Source organism: Pteropus alecto, unplaced genomic scaffold (genome assembly GCF_000325575.1).
Source record: "Pteropus alecto unplaced genomic scaffold, ASM32557v1 scaffold313, whole genome shotgun sequence".
NCBI classification, from domain to species: domain Eukaryota; kingdom Metazoa; phylum Chordata; class Mammalia; order Chiroptera; family Pteropodidae; genus Pteropus; species Pteropus alecto.
In genome coordinates, this window is record NW_006434832.1 from 612,381 (window position 1) to 631,086 (window position 18,706).

Consider the following 18,706-nt stretch of genomic DNA (forward strand, 5'->3'; position numbering starts at 1 on the left):
CTTTGTCCAGACCACCATGGCTCTGGGGCTGTCCTCCAAGAAAGCGTCTTCCCGCAATGTGGCCGTGGAGCGTAGGAACCTGATCACCGTGTGCAGGTGTGCGCTGCTGGCGGGTGGGGGTGGGGGTGGGGTGGTCGGGGAGAGGCGGCAGGGTGGGCTGCGGAAACCTGGATGAGTGTACGGGTAGGTGAATGCAGAGCAGCCGCGGAAAAAAGGGAGGCACAGGGTTGAGAGAAGTGCGTCCACTGTCCCTCTCAGGCCCAGACCGGGGAGGGAGTTTGGAGGTCTGGTCCCTACCCTTCTAGGCCAAGCCAGGCCTGTGCCCAGCCTGGGGCCTGGAGGGTGAGGGGTGCTTAATTGGCACTGCAGCTTCCTGTGAGATCCAGGAAGTGACATTGTGCATGAGGGGGAGGGGTGGGGATGGCTGGCTCCCTTGCTGGGGGCGGGTAGGCAGTGGGAAGAGAACGATGGTGTAGGGGGAAGACCACCCTCCAAGCATACCCCCTCTGCTACCCAGCAGCCTGGCCTCGCTGGGGTGGGGCTTTCCTGGGAGATTTTCTAATGCTCAATTCCTGAAGAAGGATGGTGCTATCTTCCTTCTCTGGGCAGCTGCAGCCTGTGGCAGTCAATTAGGCATGTGGGCAAAGACCCAAAATTCATCCAGTGAAGGGTCAGGGGCGCTGCCGAACTGAGGGGCTGGTCCCAGAAGCCTAGGTCTCCTGGGTTCAAGAAGAGGAGACTGGGAGGGCAGGCCCATTGGTCCCTGAGGGTAGGGCTGTTGCAGTGTTGGGAAGAGTCCCTCGCTTTCTTGGGGCCCAGGAAGTGAACCTTCCCGCTTCAGCCCTGCAAAGACTCACCCTCCCTGCCCTGCACTGAAGCCAAGAATGGCAAGTTGCTCAGTCTTTCGCCCTCAGTCCCCACCTGTACTCACGTATTCCTCTAGGATCTCCATGCCTACTGCCTTCTCCACCTGCAACCTCCCTGCCCCCCATGCCACCTGTGACAGCAGGGACTCACAGTGCATGGCTCAACTGTCTTCCCTTCCCAGGCCTACTTGCCTGCACATAGGCCTTGGCCCTCCTCTTTACCCCAGGAATCAGTGCCACATGGTGCCCTGGCTCCTGTGTCCCATAGCTCCTTCTAAGGTTCCTGGGCACACACCCGACCACACTGAATCTATCTTGCACTATATCTCTAGTGCCTAGCACAGTGCTGTGCACACCAGACCTCTGTAAAAATTCCTGAAATGTCACATCCCAAACCCTGCCAATGTGGTGTAAAACATTTCTGCCTTTGGAGCCAGATCATCCCAGGTTCAAGCTCTTACTTCATCAGTTATTAGCTGTGCAACCTCGGTGAAGTCTCCTAACCACTCCGAGCCTTGGGTGCCTCATCATCCCCATTATGGATGTAACGGCCATGCCAAGGAATAGGAATGACATAATCCATGTAGGAGCCTAGCCCAGTGCCTGGCACATGAAAATAGTCCGATCCTGATGACACTCTTCCTGTCCCTCTTCTTCCTCTTGACATCCTAGGTTCCTCTTCTTTCTCTTGCCTGCCAAGACAGCTGGACCTCTTGAGCATGTGGGAAAGGCAGGGACTCCCCTTGGCCTAGGCTGTAGAAGCAGATGTTCTGGTGGATTGGAAGTGGGCTTAGAGCTGCAGTGTGACAGATAAAGTTTTTGGGCATGAGAGTCATGACGAAGGTTCAGAAACCCCTCGGGCCCCTGTCACATCATCACTGTCACGTGATTTGCCTTCAACTCCTAAAACAATTCCCTTAGCAGGATGAGAGCTCCCTTGGGCCCTGGCCTCCCTGTCTCCATGGTAACTTGTAACAGCCACTGCACCTCCTAACAGGAAGCACACCACAGGGCTCCCAGGGGCAATGACCAGCTATGCAGCGCCCCAAGGACAGATGGCAGATGGCTGCCATGCTGAAATCAGCCCCAGGCCTCCACTGTGGTCTGACCCAGATGACCAGAAGAAATCATCAGGGGTGTGGGGGGCTGCATAATGAATCTCAGATAATACCTTAAACCTTCTTATAGATGGCCCAGCTCCTCACACCCCCTGCCTGTACACACCCTCCACTCAGTACAGCCTGGGATCTGAACCAAAATTAATGAGACAGGTACTGTTATTCCTTTTTGCACCTGGGACAATGGGCCTCTGAGGGATTAGATGACTTGTCCAAGGCCACAGGGATATCATGAGGAAACAGAACTTGAGTCTACCAGGCTGCCTTCCTATAAGTGCCACCCCAACACTGACCTGGCTCTAATCTCAGGCCAGTGGTCTTTAAGCCCAAAGGGAAGGAAAGGAGGCCTGTGGACTCAGCCCTGTCATTGGCCTGAGAGTCGGAGAGGCTGGAACCTGCAGAGTGGAGGACAGAGGGTGGAGGGGGCAGGGCTTCTCGGGTCTTCGGTAATCATGACAGCCACCAGGAGGCCATAAGATGTAGCAGAAAGAGCAAGGCCTTTGGAATCAGAAATATCTACTTGGCTCCTCACGAGCTGTGTGACTCTGAACAGATCAGTCAACCTCTTGGACCCTCAGTTACTTTATCTGTGAAATGGGGATGGTGGTGATATTAAGAGGAACTACCTTCCGGGGCTGCTGTAGGGATGGATGAGATAATATATGCAAGGTATAGTGCTTGGCATATTACAGGGCTTGATAAGCTTAGGGGAAAAAGGGCAGTTCCAAGCAGCCCCCATATCTGCTCTGCCACCCACAATAATGGGATGTTGGGAGCAGTGTCCTCAGCCCTGACCAATCCCATTGTACCCATGGTAGGTGAAGACTGCAGGAGAAGCAATCACTACCCCTCAGCCCCACTGGCTTTCTTTGGCTCCCTTCCTCTCTGAGAAATCGTGTCAGAGCCCCCAAGGCTCTTTCTGGAGATCTGTGCCCAATGCCCACTTCCACCCAGTGTATGTCAGACCCACACCCTGCACCTCCCCAGGCCCAGCTCTGCACCACCTAGTTCTGGGCAGCTGGTGTGTAGGTGGCCAAGCTGGGAAGGAAATGAGGAAGGGGGGCCTCCCTGTGCTAAGAGCCCACCTGGTCACCATGCAGGCCCATGCCCCATGTGCTTGGAGCCAACTCACTGGCTCTGGCACAGTTGAACCCCACCCCAGGAGGGACTGATGGTTATTCTAGCAAGAGCAGAAGACAGCTCAGGTCAGGGGCACAAACCGGCTTCTAACTCCTAGCTGGCCACAACCCACATACAGAGAGAATGTAACTCCGAAGGGTGAGGAGGGGCTCTGGGGCAGCCTGCTGGCTCTAGGTGCCTCGACTTTCTACCTACTGTTTCATTCTCCTCTCATACCTTGTTCCCAAAGCTTCCTTCCTCTGGCTGTCACCTCTCCTGTCACCTACTTTGTCAATCAGTCTCCCACCTGCCACCTTAGCACTCCCATCACAATACCTTTATGGGCACTATGTTCTCACCTGTCTCCCACCCTCTTTCCATCTGCCCTCCCATTACATCCATAACTCTTCATGACCTCTTCTCTGCCCTCTACTCCCTCTCTTTGCCTGACTCCCTTCCCCTACCACTATCACCCTGTCTTCTCACCTGACACCCCACTGCCCCTTCTCCTGACCCCCCACCCAGGTTCTCTGTGAAAACACTGTTGGAGAAGTACACAGCGGAGCCCATCGATGACTCATCCGAGGAGTTTGTGAATTTTGCAGCTATCTTAGAGCAGATCCTCAGTCACCGTTTCAAAGGTGGGCCCAGGTTCCTGTCGCCTGTGGGTCAGCTCTCCCAACTCCCAGACTTTAGTTTCCAGCCACCCTGCTCTGATCTACTCTGTGGCTTTCTGAGCCCATCACTGACCTGGGCTCCAATTCTGAGCCATTCACAGAAGCTCATGCACAGAGCTGGGAAGATGGAGGGGGGTCCTCTGGGCATGCGGTTATAAGCTGGCATGCCCTTTGTGTACATGCATGTGTGTGCACATACGTTTGGGGCAGGCGCTATGTGCATGTGTGGCTTATACTTATGCATGCGTGTGTACCGTTACATGGACCCTCTCCAAACTCCCTGGTCTTGCTGAACCCCCACCCTGCCCTGGCTCAGCCTGTGCCCCAGCAGGTCCAGTGAGCTGGTTCAGCTCAGATGGGCAGCGTGGCTTCTGGGACTATATCCGGCTGGCCTGCAGTAAAGTGCCGAACAACTGTGTGAGCAGCATTGAGAACATGGAGAACATCAGCACAGCCCGAGCCAAGGTGAGGGGCCTGCAACAGGCAGTGGAGAGAAGAACCGTAGGAGGTTCAGACCCAGTGGTTCGCACATGGGTCCTTTCGGGGCAGCAAGTAAAGGTGATCGTGCTTTCCAGGGTCGGGCATGGATCCGGGTAGCGCTGATGGAGAAGCGTATGTCGGAATACATCACCACAGCCCTGCGGGATACCCGGACCACAAGGTCAGACCCTCTCAGCTCGGGCCACAGGTCCCAGTGTACACGTTCACTGACTAAACACACTTGATCCTTAAGTTTCTGCAGCAGCCTTCAGTATCTGGACTACAATTCCCAACATGCACCACTAGTTTCCCTCTCCCAGACGGTCTGTACCTCAGCCCAGCCCGCAGTCCTGAAACACACATTTGGCAGCACCAACATCTCTGCCAAGTCAAATTGATTATCCCCCATCACTTCCCAGCACCAGTCTCATATACAACTCTACCTTTAGATACACCTTTGAATAAGTCTCTACTATGTATTGTTTTACTTGTTGGCCTTGTTCCATGACCTTCAACACACAGCCCTACCTGTTCCTCAAACAATGGCAGCAGTGTGTACTTGCTATCCGTGGGCTGCAGTCTCAGCATGCAGAGAGCTTCATTCTCTGCACTGTGACTTTGAAGAGAGATAGGATCTGGGGGCAGGGTCACAGGTAGGATGTGCCACTGGGGGATGGTGTGTTTGAAGCAGAGTACATTCCCCCATCCAGTGGCTACACCCAACCTGATGTGTTTACTGCATTCTATCTCCCCACATTTCAGAGGTCACATTAACATATTTTTGAGCACCTACTGTATACCAAGCATTAATGATTAGATTGTGTTTCCTGATTTTAAGGGTCAGGGTGACTGTATTTGGTGGGAAAGGGGTAGTTCAGAGGATGGAGAAGAATCTATCTATTCTCAGGGTGCACATGTTCTAATAGGTAGGAGACACAGGCACTACACCCAGTGGACTTCAGTCTGAGGGAGATACAAAGTCCACACCTGAGGGGCGAGCAGGGAGGAGATACTTCCTTCTTCTAGGAAAAGTTTGTAGGAAGCCAAGGACAGGTCCCGAGGGATGGAAGCTCCCTGGGAGGATGCTGCACCCTCAGTCCCACCTCCTCCCCACAGACGTTTCTATGACTCGGGAGCCATCATGCTGAGGGAGGAAGCCACTGTCCTCACCGGGATGCTGATCGGACTGAGTGCCATAGACTTCAGGTGGGGTCCAGGAGGCGGTGGCGGTGGTGGTGGTGGGGTGTTCCCTTGTGAATGTTCATACCCCCATTTCCTCATACCTCGCCCCCAACCCTATGGGTCCTATTCCCCCAGTTTCTGCCTAAAGGGTGAAGTGCTGGATGGGAAGACCCCTGTGGTCATAGATTACACGCCCTACCTAAAGTTCACCCAGAGGTGAGGAGCCCAATTGTTGCGGTGGGTGTGGGCAGACTCCTGCCCGGAGGAGTGGGGATAGCAGCAGAGGACTGGCTGGGCAGGCACCGCGACCCCTGCCCAAGGGGGCCGCGTGGGCCGCGTGGGCGAAGTTCACCCAGAGGTGAGGAGCCCAATTGTTGCGGTGGGTGTGGGCAGACTCGCCCGGAGGAGTGGGGATAGCAGCAGAGGACTGGCTGGGCAGGCACCGCGACCCCTGCCCAAGGGGGCCGCGTGGGCCGCGTGGGCGGGGCCGAACCTGCCGGTGCCACTGCTCCCTGCTCTAAGCTACGACTACCTGACGGACGAGGAGGAGCGACACAGTGCCGAGAGCAGCACGAGTGAGGACAACTCGCCGGAGCACCCGTACCTGCCGCTCGTCACCGACGAAGACAGCTGGTACAGCAAGTGGCACAAGATGGAACAGAAGTTTCGCATTGTCTACGCGCAGAAGGTGCGCGCTGCGCCGCGCGGGTGACCGGTAGCTGGGCGGGGGAGGGAGACCGGCCAGGCGGCCGCTGGGACCCTGCTCCCGCCGCCCGGGCTGAGCCGGCGCCCCGCAGGGTTACCTGGAAGAGCTGGTGCGTCTGCGCGAGTCACAGCTGAAGGACCTGGAGGCGGAGAACCGGCGGCTGCAGCTGCAGCTGGAGGAGGCGGCGGCGCAGAACCAGCGCGAGAAGCGGGAGCTGGAAGGCGTGATCCTGGAGCTGCAGGAGCAGTTGTGAGCGCCGCCGCCGCCCTGAGCCCTGACCCTGGCCACCCTGACCACATCACCCCAGGGAACCCCCATATTGCCTCCACTGACTCTAATTTCATCTTTCCTGATACCCGTATCCAACTCAACCAACTGCCAGCATCAAACTGATCCCATCACCTCTACCCTGAGGACTCCCCCCGCCGCCCCCTCTACCCCAGTGACCACCTAACATTATCCTCGACATAAAATTCTGGGACTTCCCCAAAGCCAGCTCCCCACTTCACCCTCAATTTCCCAACATCAGCTAGAACGGCCCTCCAACATTTCTCCAGGGACCCTGACATTACTCATAACGGACTCTAATGTTACTCAGTGACCTTCAGCGTGATTGAATTATTCCCTCTGATCTGCAACATAGGCCTACTGCCAGTCACCATCCATGGTTACCCCAGACCTCACTCTTACTGGTCCCTCTGACATTTCCCCCTAAACCTTTTCATCACCCTATGATCTCCCAGCATAATTCCTCAAGACCCACCCCCATTACCCTTCAGGATTCCCACACTATTCTCCACTGACTCCCCTGTCACCCTGACTCCCACAACACCCCATGACTCCCTCTAACCCCCAATATGACTGCATTAATCCATCACCCCTGACCCCCAGTACCCTCCACTGACTCCCAGGATCTGCCCCACTGATCCTCAACATTCTGTCCCCATTTCTGCTACCCAGGTTTCAATCCTATCCCCTCCCCCACCCTTTGTTTAGCCCCCTTCCCCACTTCTATTCCCTCTCCCAGCCAGCCTGACCCACCCCTCCCCATCCCAGGACAGGTCTGATCCCTGGTGACCACGCTCCCCTGGCTCAGGGTTCCAAGGAGCTCACCACACCCTTGGTCAACCAATGGCCATCACTAGGAACGCTCAATGGGGCTGAAGGTGTCAGCAACCCCAAGCTCTACAGGAGGTAAGCTCAGCCAGGCCTGGCTTGGGCCAGAGTGCTGGTCCCTCCTGAAGAAGAGAGGCATTGGGGTGGGGGTGGGGCCATGGCAGTAGGCCTCTGCCCACACACCAGCTCTCTCTCCTCTGCCACAGACACAGCTTCATGAGCACGGAACCACTGTCAGCTGAAGCCAGTCTGAGTTCAGACTCCCAGCGCCTGGGAGAGGGCAAACGGGATGAGGAGCCCTGGGGTCCCATCGGTGAGTCCCCCTAATCTAGCAACCAGCATCCCTCCAGGAAGGGCTACAGCTAGGCCCTGAGGCCTGTAGTCAGGCCCTGGCCAATTTCCTCATTCACTTGGTACTTTCAGAGAGCTTAGCACAGCAATTAAGAGCCTGGTTTGGGGTGTCTGGCAGACCTGACACAAATCCCAGCTGCCCCTCCTCTGGTTGTGGAGCTTGGTCAATTCACCTTGCTGAGCCCTTCTCATCTGTAAAATGGGGATGTTGATTAAAGTAATCACCAGTGTTAGCATATGGTGAGGGCTTAATGGCTTTTTGGTATAGTGACATCCTCAAGGGGGGGGGTCACAAATTCTTGGGGGAGTTCTTTGCCTAATTTGCTCTTATCTCATGCATTCTGTGAACCGCTTGCCTGACCCTTGTTTCCCCCTTTTCTTTGGCTGCCAGGAAGCTCAGAGCCAAATTAGTGGCTCCCTTCAAGCGAATGTCCAGGACTTCAACGCATGCATTTTGTGTTGCCCTCCCCGTGGCTTCACCTTGGTTTCCCACCCTAGTTTTCCTGGTGCCTGGACGTCCTGTCTTTCTTTCTAAAAACCACACTGTACTGGATGACTCTAGATCTTCTTTGAGACAAGGCAGGCTATGGACGTGTGACCCCACCACACTGTGTTTGTGATTGTCTGTGTGTCTGTCTCCCCACCAGACTGTGAGCTCCGTGAGGGCAGGGACCGTGTCTCATCCGTTCTCTGTATCCCCAGTGCTTGGAACGGAACAAATGCTCACCATGTGTTTAATAAATGGACAAAGAGAGAGGATGAACCTCAGGGGGAGACAGAGACATAAACTGACGATTACAATACAGTGTCCCCAGCACTGTGCGTAGCACAGGCAGGTGCTTATCAAGGTGTAATTGAAATGGCAAATGCTGCAGAAATGAGGCGTCTCCTGGGGGGGAGGGGTGACCTCAGGGTTCCCCCTTCACTGCTTGTGCCCACATACCCCACACATGCCTCACCCACCCTCTCTCCCCAGGGAAGGACCCCACGCCCTCCATGCTGGGCCTCTGCGGCTCCCTGGCCTCCATCCCCAGCTGCAAGTCCCTGGCGAGCTTCAAATCCAACGAGTGCCTGGTGAGCGACAGTCCTGAGGGCAGCCCGGCACTGAGCCCCAGCTGAGGAGCAGTGTGGGCTGTGCCAGCCCCACCTGCCAGGGACACAGATGCCTGCCACCTTTCCTCAGAGCCCCCCAATCCAGGCCATCCTTCTAGAGAACACTGCCCACCCAGCCAAGGGTCTCTTGGGAAAAACACTCTTTGCTCCTGGTTTTAACTTTGTGCCCAAGGAAGCTACGGCTGCCAAGGGAAGTGGGTTGGGTGAGGTGGGGACACCAAGGCCACAAGGAGCCCTTGGCAAAGCTTGCTCCATTCTGATGACCCTGACGCCCGGCTGGCTCCCTCCGGGGACTCTCCTTCGCTTATCTCCTCCGGCCTCTTCAGGAGCGTGGCCCAGGCTCAGCACCCTCACCTCTCCCTCTCCCGTTTGTTCCTCCTGTTCGTTCTTTGGAGTCACTTCTTCCTCAGGCCCCAGGGAAGGGGCTCTGGGAGATCAGGCCAATAAAAACCAGAGGACTAAGGGTAGCCTTGTCTGTGGGGGTTGGGACAGGGCTATCCTGAGGTTGGCAGAATGTGATGGAGCCAGTGCCAGGCCCATAACCAAGGCAATGCTGGACCACGTGGAGTAGAATCAGTGGGAGAAAGTGGGTTAGAGTAGTTCAGGGAGTGGGTGACTTTTGTATGAAGTGTCCTCAGTATGAGGTCTGCCTATGGCAGGACCAAGACACACTTAGTGCCCCTTCAACCTGATACTCTTTAAGAACTTGCTCAACCTCAGGCAGAGAAGACACTGAACATCCTGGGGAGGAAGGATGGAGGAAGGCAAGCCCTGGCAGGGCCGTTTTCCTTCTATCGTCTGAGCAATTCAGCTTTAGCCCAAAGTTACAGACCCTTCCACTAGGCCAAAGCCTAGCTGTGGAGCAACACTCCCCTCTGTCATCTCTTAAATGTGCCCTTGGGAAGATGTCTCACCACCCTCTACCTTGGCCCTAACACTACCAAGATATTGCTTATTGCCCCCCACCAACTCAAGGTGCTCGCTCAAATTGGGGCGGGGAGGGTGTCCTCTACATGGGCATCTCCTGGGCAGCCAAAGCTAACACCAAGGTCCCTTCCAGGCCTCTATATAAATCACTCACCAAGTCCCACTCCCTCCACCCCACCCCACTCCACAACCCCCTGCTCCTGTAGTCACAGGCACTGGAGAGAAGTTCATCATCTTTAGACTCAGGAATTAACAGAGGTGGGTTCAGACTATGCCAGGTCCAGGGTTTTGTGGCTCCTGGGGCAGGCCCAGCTACAACAAATACACAGGGACATAGGCAAGGGCAGGGAGAATTAATAGATTTGGTCTTGAACTTGGGGAATGGGGTAGAAAAGTGATGATCCTTGGGGTTTGGAAATGGGGACAATTGGGAAGAAATCTGTCTGAGGGGGGCCTGGGTGGGCCTAGAGGGGTGGCCCCCTACCCATGGGGCTCAGAGTTGAGAGGGAAGAAAAATGAGGCTCCTCCCCTGAGGACAAGGCACTTGGCTCAATCTCCTCCTGCCCCACCCCATTCATGGAAGAAATTGTGCTCTCATCTCCTTGATCCTTTCACAGGCCCAGAGACTGTTCCTGGTTGAGCCTCTGGAAGAAGCTTTTGCCAAACTCATAAGTGCTGATCATGATGGCACAGGAGGGGGCGGCCTTGATGATCCTTGGGAGGAAGCCTGCAGCGGGAGGGTGAAGATGAGGTCAGAGATCAGGTCCTGGGGTACCCAACCCGACCAAGGCCTGGAAACACACAACAAACACCCACCTGCAAAGAGTCCCCTGGTGCCAGACTCAGCCCGGATCCTCCGCAGCAGGAGCCAGGTAGAGTTGGCGTGCGGGGGCGACACTGCAGGTGCAAGGCATGGCTCAGTAAGACCCCACTCAGACTCTCACTTCCCTCCACCCCACGCCAGCCAGGCCCCTCACCTCTCACAGCCTCCACTGCTCCCAGGGCAACTTGGCGTTGAGTCTTCACCACGTCGAAGGGTAGAGTCAGGATAGCCGCCACCTAATGCAGTGGGAAGAAGACTCATCTTCACTCCCAGGACCCCCATCCCTTGCATCCAGCCAGGGTCTGCCAGCCTTATCACCATGGAGAGTGAGCTTGCTTCTCGAAAGGCAGCTGATGCACTGCTATGCAAAGCCTCCTCCAGAGCATCCCCCCAAGAACACTTCTGCCACCCTCACCCCCAGCCTAGTCAACTCACCGTCCCTGAGATGCCGCCAGCCACAAAGCTGATGCCCACTGATGTCTGGTCCTTTGGCCTGAGCCCACTCAGCCAGCTCTTCACCAGCTCATAGTTGAACCAGTACAGGGCTTGGGGGCATGGGATATACTCATTAGAGATGGGGAAGGCAGTGGGGTGGGCCCCAGACTTCCCATCTTCCACTGACCTATATCACAACTGCTCCCTCCAATCCCCCCCCGTTATAAAGGCCTGTCTGCTACACTAGTTTCTATAACAGGCTCTCTGCAAAATTATCTCATGAGAAAATCTGGGTGAATACCCTGCCTGCTGAGCCCATTTCAGATGAGATAGTCAGGGCTCACATAAGTTAAGTCACTTCAGGATCAGCAGTACCAAAGTTGAGACTTGGCTGTTGACCAAGAGGTACATCACCCAAGGGCTCCCTTACTCCGTCCTCTGTACCTCTGATGCCTACCTGAAAAGGGCACATCCCGAAGGGCAGTGGGGCCCCAGCCCAGCCACAGTGAGCGCCAGCCGCCCTGAACCATGGCAGCTCGGACACGGGCACCCAGTTCCCGGTAGGACACATGCTGAGCCTGCAGCTTTGTCCGTACTAGCTCCAGGGGGCTGATCACAGTCACGGTGCCCACTGCAGGAAACAGTGAGGAGGAGTCAGCTCACAGGTCGCAACAGTAGCATGCCCTAGGGTCTGGAACCCAGACATCCCCCTCCCCCTAAGCCAGCAAAGAGCAGAGCTGGGAGACAGGACTGGACTCAGGTTCAGGTGTAGTCAGAGGAAGATCAAGGGCTCAGGGCTGTACTCACAGCGGGCCAGTGCGCCAGCCACCATGGGTACGTAAAGGTCAGACGTCAAGGACTGACCACACAGAAAGGCCTTGAGTTGATCATAGGTGGTGAAGTAGATGGCAGTGGCTGGTACAGTCATCACCCTGAGGGTGTGAACGGAGGTTAGTTGGGACTTCCAAAGGCTCCCAAACCTCCCAGGCCTCCCCTGCTCTACCCAGCAAGCCAAAAGGGCAGCAAGGGATCTGCAGAGGACAGGGGAAGGCAACATGCAGGACTGGGATACTCACAAGGTGGCTGGGAGGCCACTCCACAGGGTTCTGGTGCCCTCGTGTCTCACAATCTTCACAAAAGCATCCTGGCCAAACAGACACCAGCCCAGGGGAAGAAGGATGAACATGAAACAAGGTCTGTGATGGGGCTGGCCCAGACTGGCCCTAGACTGACGCCATCACCTCTGCCCACAGTCCTGGGTCCTGCTGGGAGGCAACGGCCCCTCAAGACTCCACACATGCAATTCCCATTCAACCCCAGGTAGACTCCTATTTATCCTTCAAAACCTATGGAGGCACTACTTCCTCAGAGAAGCCTTTCCCAAACTGAGCTAGCTGCCTCTACATGCTTTGCATTATCTGTTCTTTCCTGGGTCTGCTGCTTGAGAAATGTGAATCCCTGGGGAATGCCTACAAACCCAGTTGAGGGCACAGCTGCTCCTCACCATGGTGCCAGTGAAGCGAGTGGGGTCCTGAAACCAGGTGGCACAGCGAGCACCATTAGGGCACAGGTACATGGGCTCCAGGACACCATTGCAGTACAGGAGGCACTTCCCTGTGGGTTGGAGAGAGGAGGGCACTGGGGAAAGGGAGGGGACATTAGGATGCCAGGGCCCTGGAACCTTGCAGGGTGAAGCCTCGTTCCTGGAGGGCTAGCAGAGGCTGAGGTCCCTAGGTGGACATTCTTGTGTGAGACAGAGGACTGGCTAATAGGACCTGGAAGCATGTACTAGCCTGTGGCTGGGGGGCCCACAGGTGCCCTGGGGCAACTGGGATACTCCCTCCCGAGCCTCACAGGCTTTCTGTGGCTTGGGGCACTCACATTTGGCGTAGGAGAGGCTCCAGAGTCTGGAGGGAGGCATCAGCTCTAAAATACAAGGCATCCCCTCAAGTCAGGAGAGCCTTTCACCTGCCCCAAAGACCCCATCTCTGGGAGATCTTCGTTTTGCCCAGTCACCAGCCCCTATTGGCTCCAGGGTCAGGCACTCACCGTGGGTCACTGAAGGGCGCTGAGACTGCAAGCGGACCTTTACCACGTCCAGGGGAGTCACTGGGGAAGGAGGAAAATCTTAAGTCTCCTTTCAGGAACCCTCCACACCCCTCCTCCAGGAACAAGTCACCACCAGTCTCTGGTCTGCCCCAATCTCCAGCTGCCCCTACCACACCTCCCCAAGTCTTACTGAAGAGGGAGGTGACCACAGCCCCAGCGCCTGAGGCCACCATTTGTTGGAGGGGGCTAATGCCCCCAGGGTCCTGGTCAGCCATCATGTAGCTTCACTTCTGAAAAAACAAAGCTTAAAGGAGCACCAGCTCACAAAACAGGAGGAGGGGGAGGGGGAGGCGGGGTGCGAAGGGGGATGAGGCAGGGCTCTTTCCGACTTTACCTGGATTCTTCGTCCCATTCACCCAGAGTATGATGAGTTCAAATGATCCTCACAGTAACCTTTTAAAGCAGTTATTATCAGTTCCACTTTGCCAAGACTTACCTCAAAGAGGTTAATGACCTGCCCAAGGTCACTCTGGGAGTAGTTAGGAACCTGGGACAGTCATCCATTGGTTAGTGGGCCATAATGTAGCCCACTGCCATTTCCTCGTCCACGCCTTACAGGCTTACAGTGCATCACCTTAGCACAGACTTTCGTTTTGGCCCCGCAGGCCCAAAGTTAATAACGCCTGAGCCGCCCCCCGAGCCCCCCACCCCCACTCCCACTCCAGCACCCAGCCCCGCGACGGGCACATGCGAGCACCAAGTCACCGAGCGCGGAGAGGTGAGACCGGGCAGTGAGGGGAATATGTAAATAAATCCGATGGCAGCGAAGGGTCCATCAGCTCTCTCAGGACTGCAGGCTGGGTACCCGACATTTCCCGGATCCCCTCGCGGGCTGGAAGGGCCAGGCCCTAGGCCTGGATTAGAACAATTTCTGTCTTTTCTCCCCAGAATACAGGCCGGGGACTCCGTCGAGAGGACAGAAAGTAGATATGGAGACAGGATCTCTCCTCGCCCCTCGGCGATGCTCTCTGCCCGAGCCCCACGCGCAGGGAAGCCCAGCAGGGCCAATTTGATCGACCCAACCGCCTGGAACTCCGCATCCTCAAGCTAGTCCTGCCTCAGGCTCCCCGGGACTCTCAGAGACCCAACTCCTGCCTCCGTCCCCAGCCGGACCCTCAGCCCCGCCCCCGCCCCGCTCACCTGGCTCTAAGCCGGTGCTCGCGCGGCGCGGCGCGCGGGCCCCGGCGGGCCCATAGCTGCTCCGCAGCGCTGCGGGAATCCGCGAGTGCAAGCGTAACACCACTGCGGACTAGAAAGACCGCTAAGCCCGCCCCGCTCCTGGACCACGCTGCGAGGCCCCGCCCCCCATGGGCCAACCAGCCTCACTCTCGGAGTGACGCCAGCCCCGCCCACTCGCGGCCTCCTCGGGAGCCCGCGGAGCCCTTGTTCCACGCCGCCGGCGCCCGGCTGGGCGGGCGCGCCAGGGTCGCGGATCTCTATGTCGCGCGTGACGTGGGGTCAGCACCGCATTAACAGCGTATTCTCACAGCCCCCACCCCCCAGACCCCTTGCGGAGCTCTGCACCGGGAGGCCCAGCACTAACTTTTCAGACCAGCGTGGGTAACACATTTTCCTGCTCTTCATCAGTGGCCTCGTCTGCGTGGCGGCGAGGGTGAATCAGTCTCAAGGCCGCGGGCGATTTGAGAGCGATGGAAAACATCCTCCGGGTTTCCTGCTGGGGTTTTACAACTTTGTTGCTACCGCAACAAACAAGAATTAGCGCCATTCCCCTTTAGCTCCAAAACCACTTAACTGCAGGGTGCCGTGGGGGTGTAGGCTATGTAACCCGGACCAGGCAGGCTGGACAGAGAGAATGGCTGGCCTGGGAGCCAGGAGATCCTGGTTCAACCTGGCTTAACTTGGGATCCGTCCCACCTCTGCGTGACCTTGGGCAAGTTATAAACCTGCTCTGGGCCTCGGAGTCCTTCGCAGATGAAAGGATGAATAGGGAAGAAAAGGCCTGAAACTTTTGTGTTACTCTCGCACCGTTGTTTCTTCAAAGTCTCAAAAATCTTACTAGGGTGTTCACCCCATTTTACAGAAGATGAAACTGGCTCGAACTTAAGATTCGAACTTAAGAGCCTGTAATTAGAACCGACCAGGTACTTCCCCCATGCACCAGGCTGCCTTCCTGTGTGGGTTTCAATCCTATGCTGACGTCTCTGAACTGGCTTCTCATGGACAACATTTCTCCCTCGGGCCTGCCCCGCACCCGAGACTCCGCCACCTGCCTCGCCTTTAAAACTTTTGTGCTGCCTTGATTGTCCTAACAGAAAAGCTAACGAGTGAGAGCCTACGCCTTTAAGAAGGGTACACCGCGAGTTTGGCGTCACCAGTTTCCCCGCCTTTCACGCCCAGAAATGGTTGCGTCCGGACCTGGAGCCACCCAGCCAGCAGACGCACGCGGGGTTAGCACGTGGATTTCAAGGGGCCAACTAGCATCTTTCCCTGAGAAAAGGCTTTGCGACTTCCCTCCGCTCGGCAGCCCGAATTTGGGGGCGGGGAGAGTGCAATCTGTGACCAGTGAAGTGGCCGCTAGTCTAAAGGGCTGGAGGGAAGGCCTCTTTTCCATTTCCTGCCCACATCAAAATGGACCTGAAACGACACAAAATCATTTTATAAACTGTTGGTTAAAGCGAAAACCCAGCCTCTATTAAGGTCCTTTACAGCCTCAGAGTTTACCCCAACTGTTTCACAGCCACCAGCTGAGAGATGACCCTCCCCATTTTACAGAGGAGGTAACTGAGGGCCTTGCCTGTAATGACTCTGGTGTGGAGCAGAACCCAGATTTCTCCCATGCAACCTCCCATTTTGCAAATGAGAAAATGAAGGTCAAATCTCACCAAGGTCACTCAAAGTAAAGAGCCAGAATTCAAACCCCCACGTGCCTGAGGCCAGGGGAGCTCCCAACCCACCCCATTCTCGACCCTCTGCTCCCTGCAGTGACTTGCTCACCTGTGAAAGTTTACTCAGGCCTCCGACTCCAAGAACTCCAAGAAATACAGCGTGTGGTAGAAACACCACTTCCTGCCTCAAAATCAGAACATGTGAGAGACAGGAACCTGGCTCCAATCTCCTTCTGCAGCAGCTGTGCAATATCTAGCAAGTATCTTAACACCTCTAAATCTTAGTTTCCCCACTTATAAAATGAGCTGATGGGGATAATAATATATTTGCCTTACAGGAATTATGTGAGGATTTAATGAGTTAATAGCGGTAAAGTGCTTAGACCCTTCTCTGGCATGTTGCAAGTATTCAGTGACTGTTGTTGTTATTGATTGCCTCCCAGGACCGGTGGCACAGAAAATTCTGGAAAGGGCCTTTCAGGCTACCAGGTTCTGTTTCTGTCCTTCCTCTGCCTTCAAACGCAGGAGCAGATCGTTATAACTCCTTACACCCCTTCCTTCTCAGAGCTAAGATCACACAGTTGCAAAATAGCTGAGCCAGGAATCAAACCCGGTGACCTCTGAGCCTGTTTCTCCCACAGTAGCCCAAGGGGCTTGCACTCGTTTCTGGTTTTCTTCTTGCAATAGGATGCCTTTGAGATTTGTCGCTACACTTCAGTTTCCTTATCTGAAAATAAGGATGATGCCATCTGTCCTGCCTAACTTACAGACTCTTAGCTAAAGTCACATCTGTAAAAGCTATGTGGAGAGTTGATAAGCAGTTCTATGGCCTCTCTCAGGTACTCGGTTTTGAGCAGATCACAGTCCCTGCCTTCCCCCACAGCTAAATGCTGTGAGGCTGAGAAATCTTGGGGACATCGTCGGTGTGACCAAAGTCCAGTGTGGTGGCAGCAGTTTGGGCTAGTGAGAGAGGTTAATTGTGGGCAATGAGGCACCACTGGAGCTGGTGGAGGTATTTCCTAAGGATGATCATGGCCACTGCAGGGTGGAGCAGGAGTGCTGAGATGCCCATGGAGCTCTGCAGCCCTGGCTAGACCTGCCTGCCCAGAGGAGCAAGCCCGGAGGCCTGAGGAAGAGGTGGCCACTGTCCTGGCTGACTCAGCCACAGTTTATATTGATTGCATCTATGGTCCTTCCAAAGGCAACATGTGGCCCCATGTGGCCATCACTGGCTTCCTGATCAAATGGAAAAACAGAAACTCCTTTCAACTGTAAAAGGGGAGAAAATGGTACACGCCCCAGGGGTTGTGGTGGGGACTGATGGACAAGTCCTTGCCTAGCACTGGGGGAGTGACATAAACAGAAGGTAGTTTATTGTGAGGCTGAATTCTTCCAGGACAAGCCCTGGGGCAGGGGCAGCGTCCTCTTCAGCTTGTGTCCTCAGGACCTAGGAAGACAATTATGGGCTGAAGTTTTTCCTGTGGACGTTACCAGCACCTCTGAGTTCAAGGCCAGCACTGTGCCCACCTAGAGCTGCCTTCCTGGAGGCAGGGCCAGGGGCTTCCAGACAGCTGATCCCAAGAGAAGAAATCTAAACTCTGCTCATAGCCAAATGCCAAGTCAAGTCTTTGATTGGACTCTGAGGATGGGGAGGTGTGTGGGAGTTATAGAGGATTTTATTGGGACAACTGGAGAAAATCGAATAAGGCCTGTACAGTAGACATTACTTTATCAATATTAAATTTCTTGAATGTGATAACCATACTGTGGTTTTGTAGGAAAATGTCCTTGTTCTTAGGAAATGCACACTGAAGTGTGTAGGGGTGAATGTCTGCAACTTAGTCTGAAAGGGCTCAGGAGAGAGAGAGAAAACTAATGTAGCAAAATGTGAACAACTGATGAATCAAGGTGAAGGGTATTGTGCCATTCTTGCACTTTTTCTGAAGTTTTTAAAGTTTTCAAAATAAAAAGTTGGTGGGGAAAGGGATTTCTCCCTCTGAAATACATATGTATTATTTATAGACCCAGAAGAACAACTAAGCTGTCTTTTTTGAAGGTTAAAAAAATAAATAAATGTAATTGCCAGGATCAGCCTACCTAGGAACAGGCCTTCCTACCTCCCTTTCCCCATGGCCTGAGAAGGAAGCTTGAGGAGTTACTGGACACCCAAGCTTTTACTAGGAGGGAACCCTGGGTGTGGTCTGAGGAGTGGCCCTCAGAGGGGCAAGGTCCTGGTTAAGACTTTCCAGAATTGACACGCCCCGCCGCCCCCACCCCACCCCCCGCCAATCACTCTAGCTCTATTCTCGTACTCTGGGAACAGGCTCTCTCTCCCCTGCTCTGTTGGGGGAGTGTGAATTAATCTACCTCCGCGGAAGGCAGGTTTTGGTCATAACTATCAAAATTCCAATTGCCCAAACCCCATGACCCAGCCAGGCTACTTCTAAGAATTTCTCCGCCCATCATCGGCTAAGCACACGTGCGAAATGACACCAACTCAGCCTTCGTCGTAGCCTTGTTTGTAACAGCAGAATGCAATGGAAGGGGAACTGCACGACAGTCCCTTCATATGACAAATACCGCGCAGCCTTGAAAGGGATGCAGGTCTCCAAATCGTGATGTAAAACAATCTCAAAGAGAGTTAAATTTAAAAAGCAAAGCGCTGGAAAAGTGTCGGTGTTCTCGACCGGAGTGCTACCGCCCCCTAGGGGACATTTTTGGAAATTGATAAGGTCGTTTACGGACCTTTGGCATTTGACAGAAGGCAGGACAGGGATACTAAATAGCCTATAAAGTTTAGTACAGTCTGACACAACAAGAAATTGTCCCTTCTTGTGC

General features: G+C 54.9%; 2 protein-coding genes across 12 annotated transcripts; one reads left to right on the plus strand and one right to left on the minus strand.

The window, feature by feature from the left end:
* Nucleotide 1: 1 nt before the first annotated feature.
* On the plus strand, nt 2-9,318 carry RUNDC3A (RUN domain containing 3A; the record flags this gene model as incomplete). Its single annotated transcript, XM_025045607.1, has 10 exons — nt 2-96; nt 3,629-3,744; nt 4,097-4,245; nt 4,356-4,441; nt 5,377-5,466; nt 5,578-5,658; nt 5,965-6,130; nt 6,240-6,397; nt 7,205-7,342; nt 7,471-9,318. Coding segments are annotated over 10 exons (1,200 nt in total), but the record flags the coding sequence as incomplete, so codon positions are not given.
* A 553-nt stretch (nt 9,319-9,871) lies between these two features.
* Nucleotides 9,872-14,677, minus strand: SLC25A39 (solute carrier family 25 member 39). Of its 11 annotated transcripts, none has more exons than XM_015588066.2 (14): nt 14,163-14,300; nt 13,728-13,876; nt 13,357-13,415; nt 13,153-13,252; nt 12,963-13,022; nt 12,795-12,839; nt 12,418-12,551; nt 11,990-12,057; nt 11,721-11,845; nt 11,371-11,544; nt 10,914-11,023; nt 10,633-10,714; nt 10,472-10,552; nt 9,872-10,382 (listed from the first exon to the last, which is right to left on the minus strand). In XM_015588066.2, exons 4-14 carry the CDS (start codon nt 13,238-13,240, stop codon nt 10,267-10,269), a joined length of 1,083 nt encoding a protein of 360 aa, XP_015443552.1. In that variant the 5' UTR covers nt 13,241-13,252; nt 13,357-13,415; nt 13,728-13,876; nt 14,163-14,300; the 3' UTR covers nt 9,872-10,266. The 11 variants fall into 11 exon arrangements, with proteins under 11 accessions (XP_015443552.1, XP_015443554.1, XP_015443553.1 ...); XM_015588068.2 differs by having other exon boundaries at nt 13,720-13,876; XM_015588067.2 differs by having other exon boundaries at nt 13,728-13,854; nt 14,163-14,293.
* Nucleotides 14,678-18,706: the final 4,029 nt, after the last annotated feature.

Excerpts from the sequence above, each read along its gene's own strand:
- SLC25A39 (XM_025045638.1), bottom strand. The coding sequence starts at position 13,240 with ATGATGGCTGACCAGGACCCTGGGGGCATTAGCCCCCTCCAACAAATG. Across the intron at positions 12,552-12,794 it reads GAGCCTCTCCTACGCCAAAT|TGCCCTCCTCTCTCCAACCC; the intron begins GTGAGTGCCCCA and ends CCCTTTCCCCAG. Across the intron at positions 11,545-11,720 it reads GGCTGGCGCACTGGCCCGCT|TGGGCACCGTGACTGTGATC; the intron begins GTGAGTACAGCC and ends TGTTTCCTGCAG.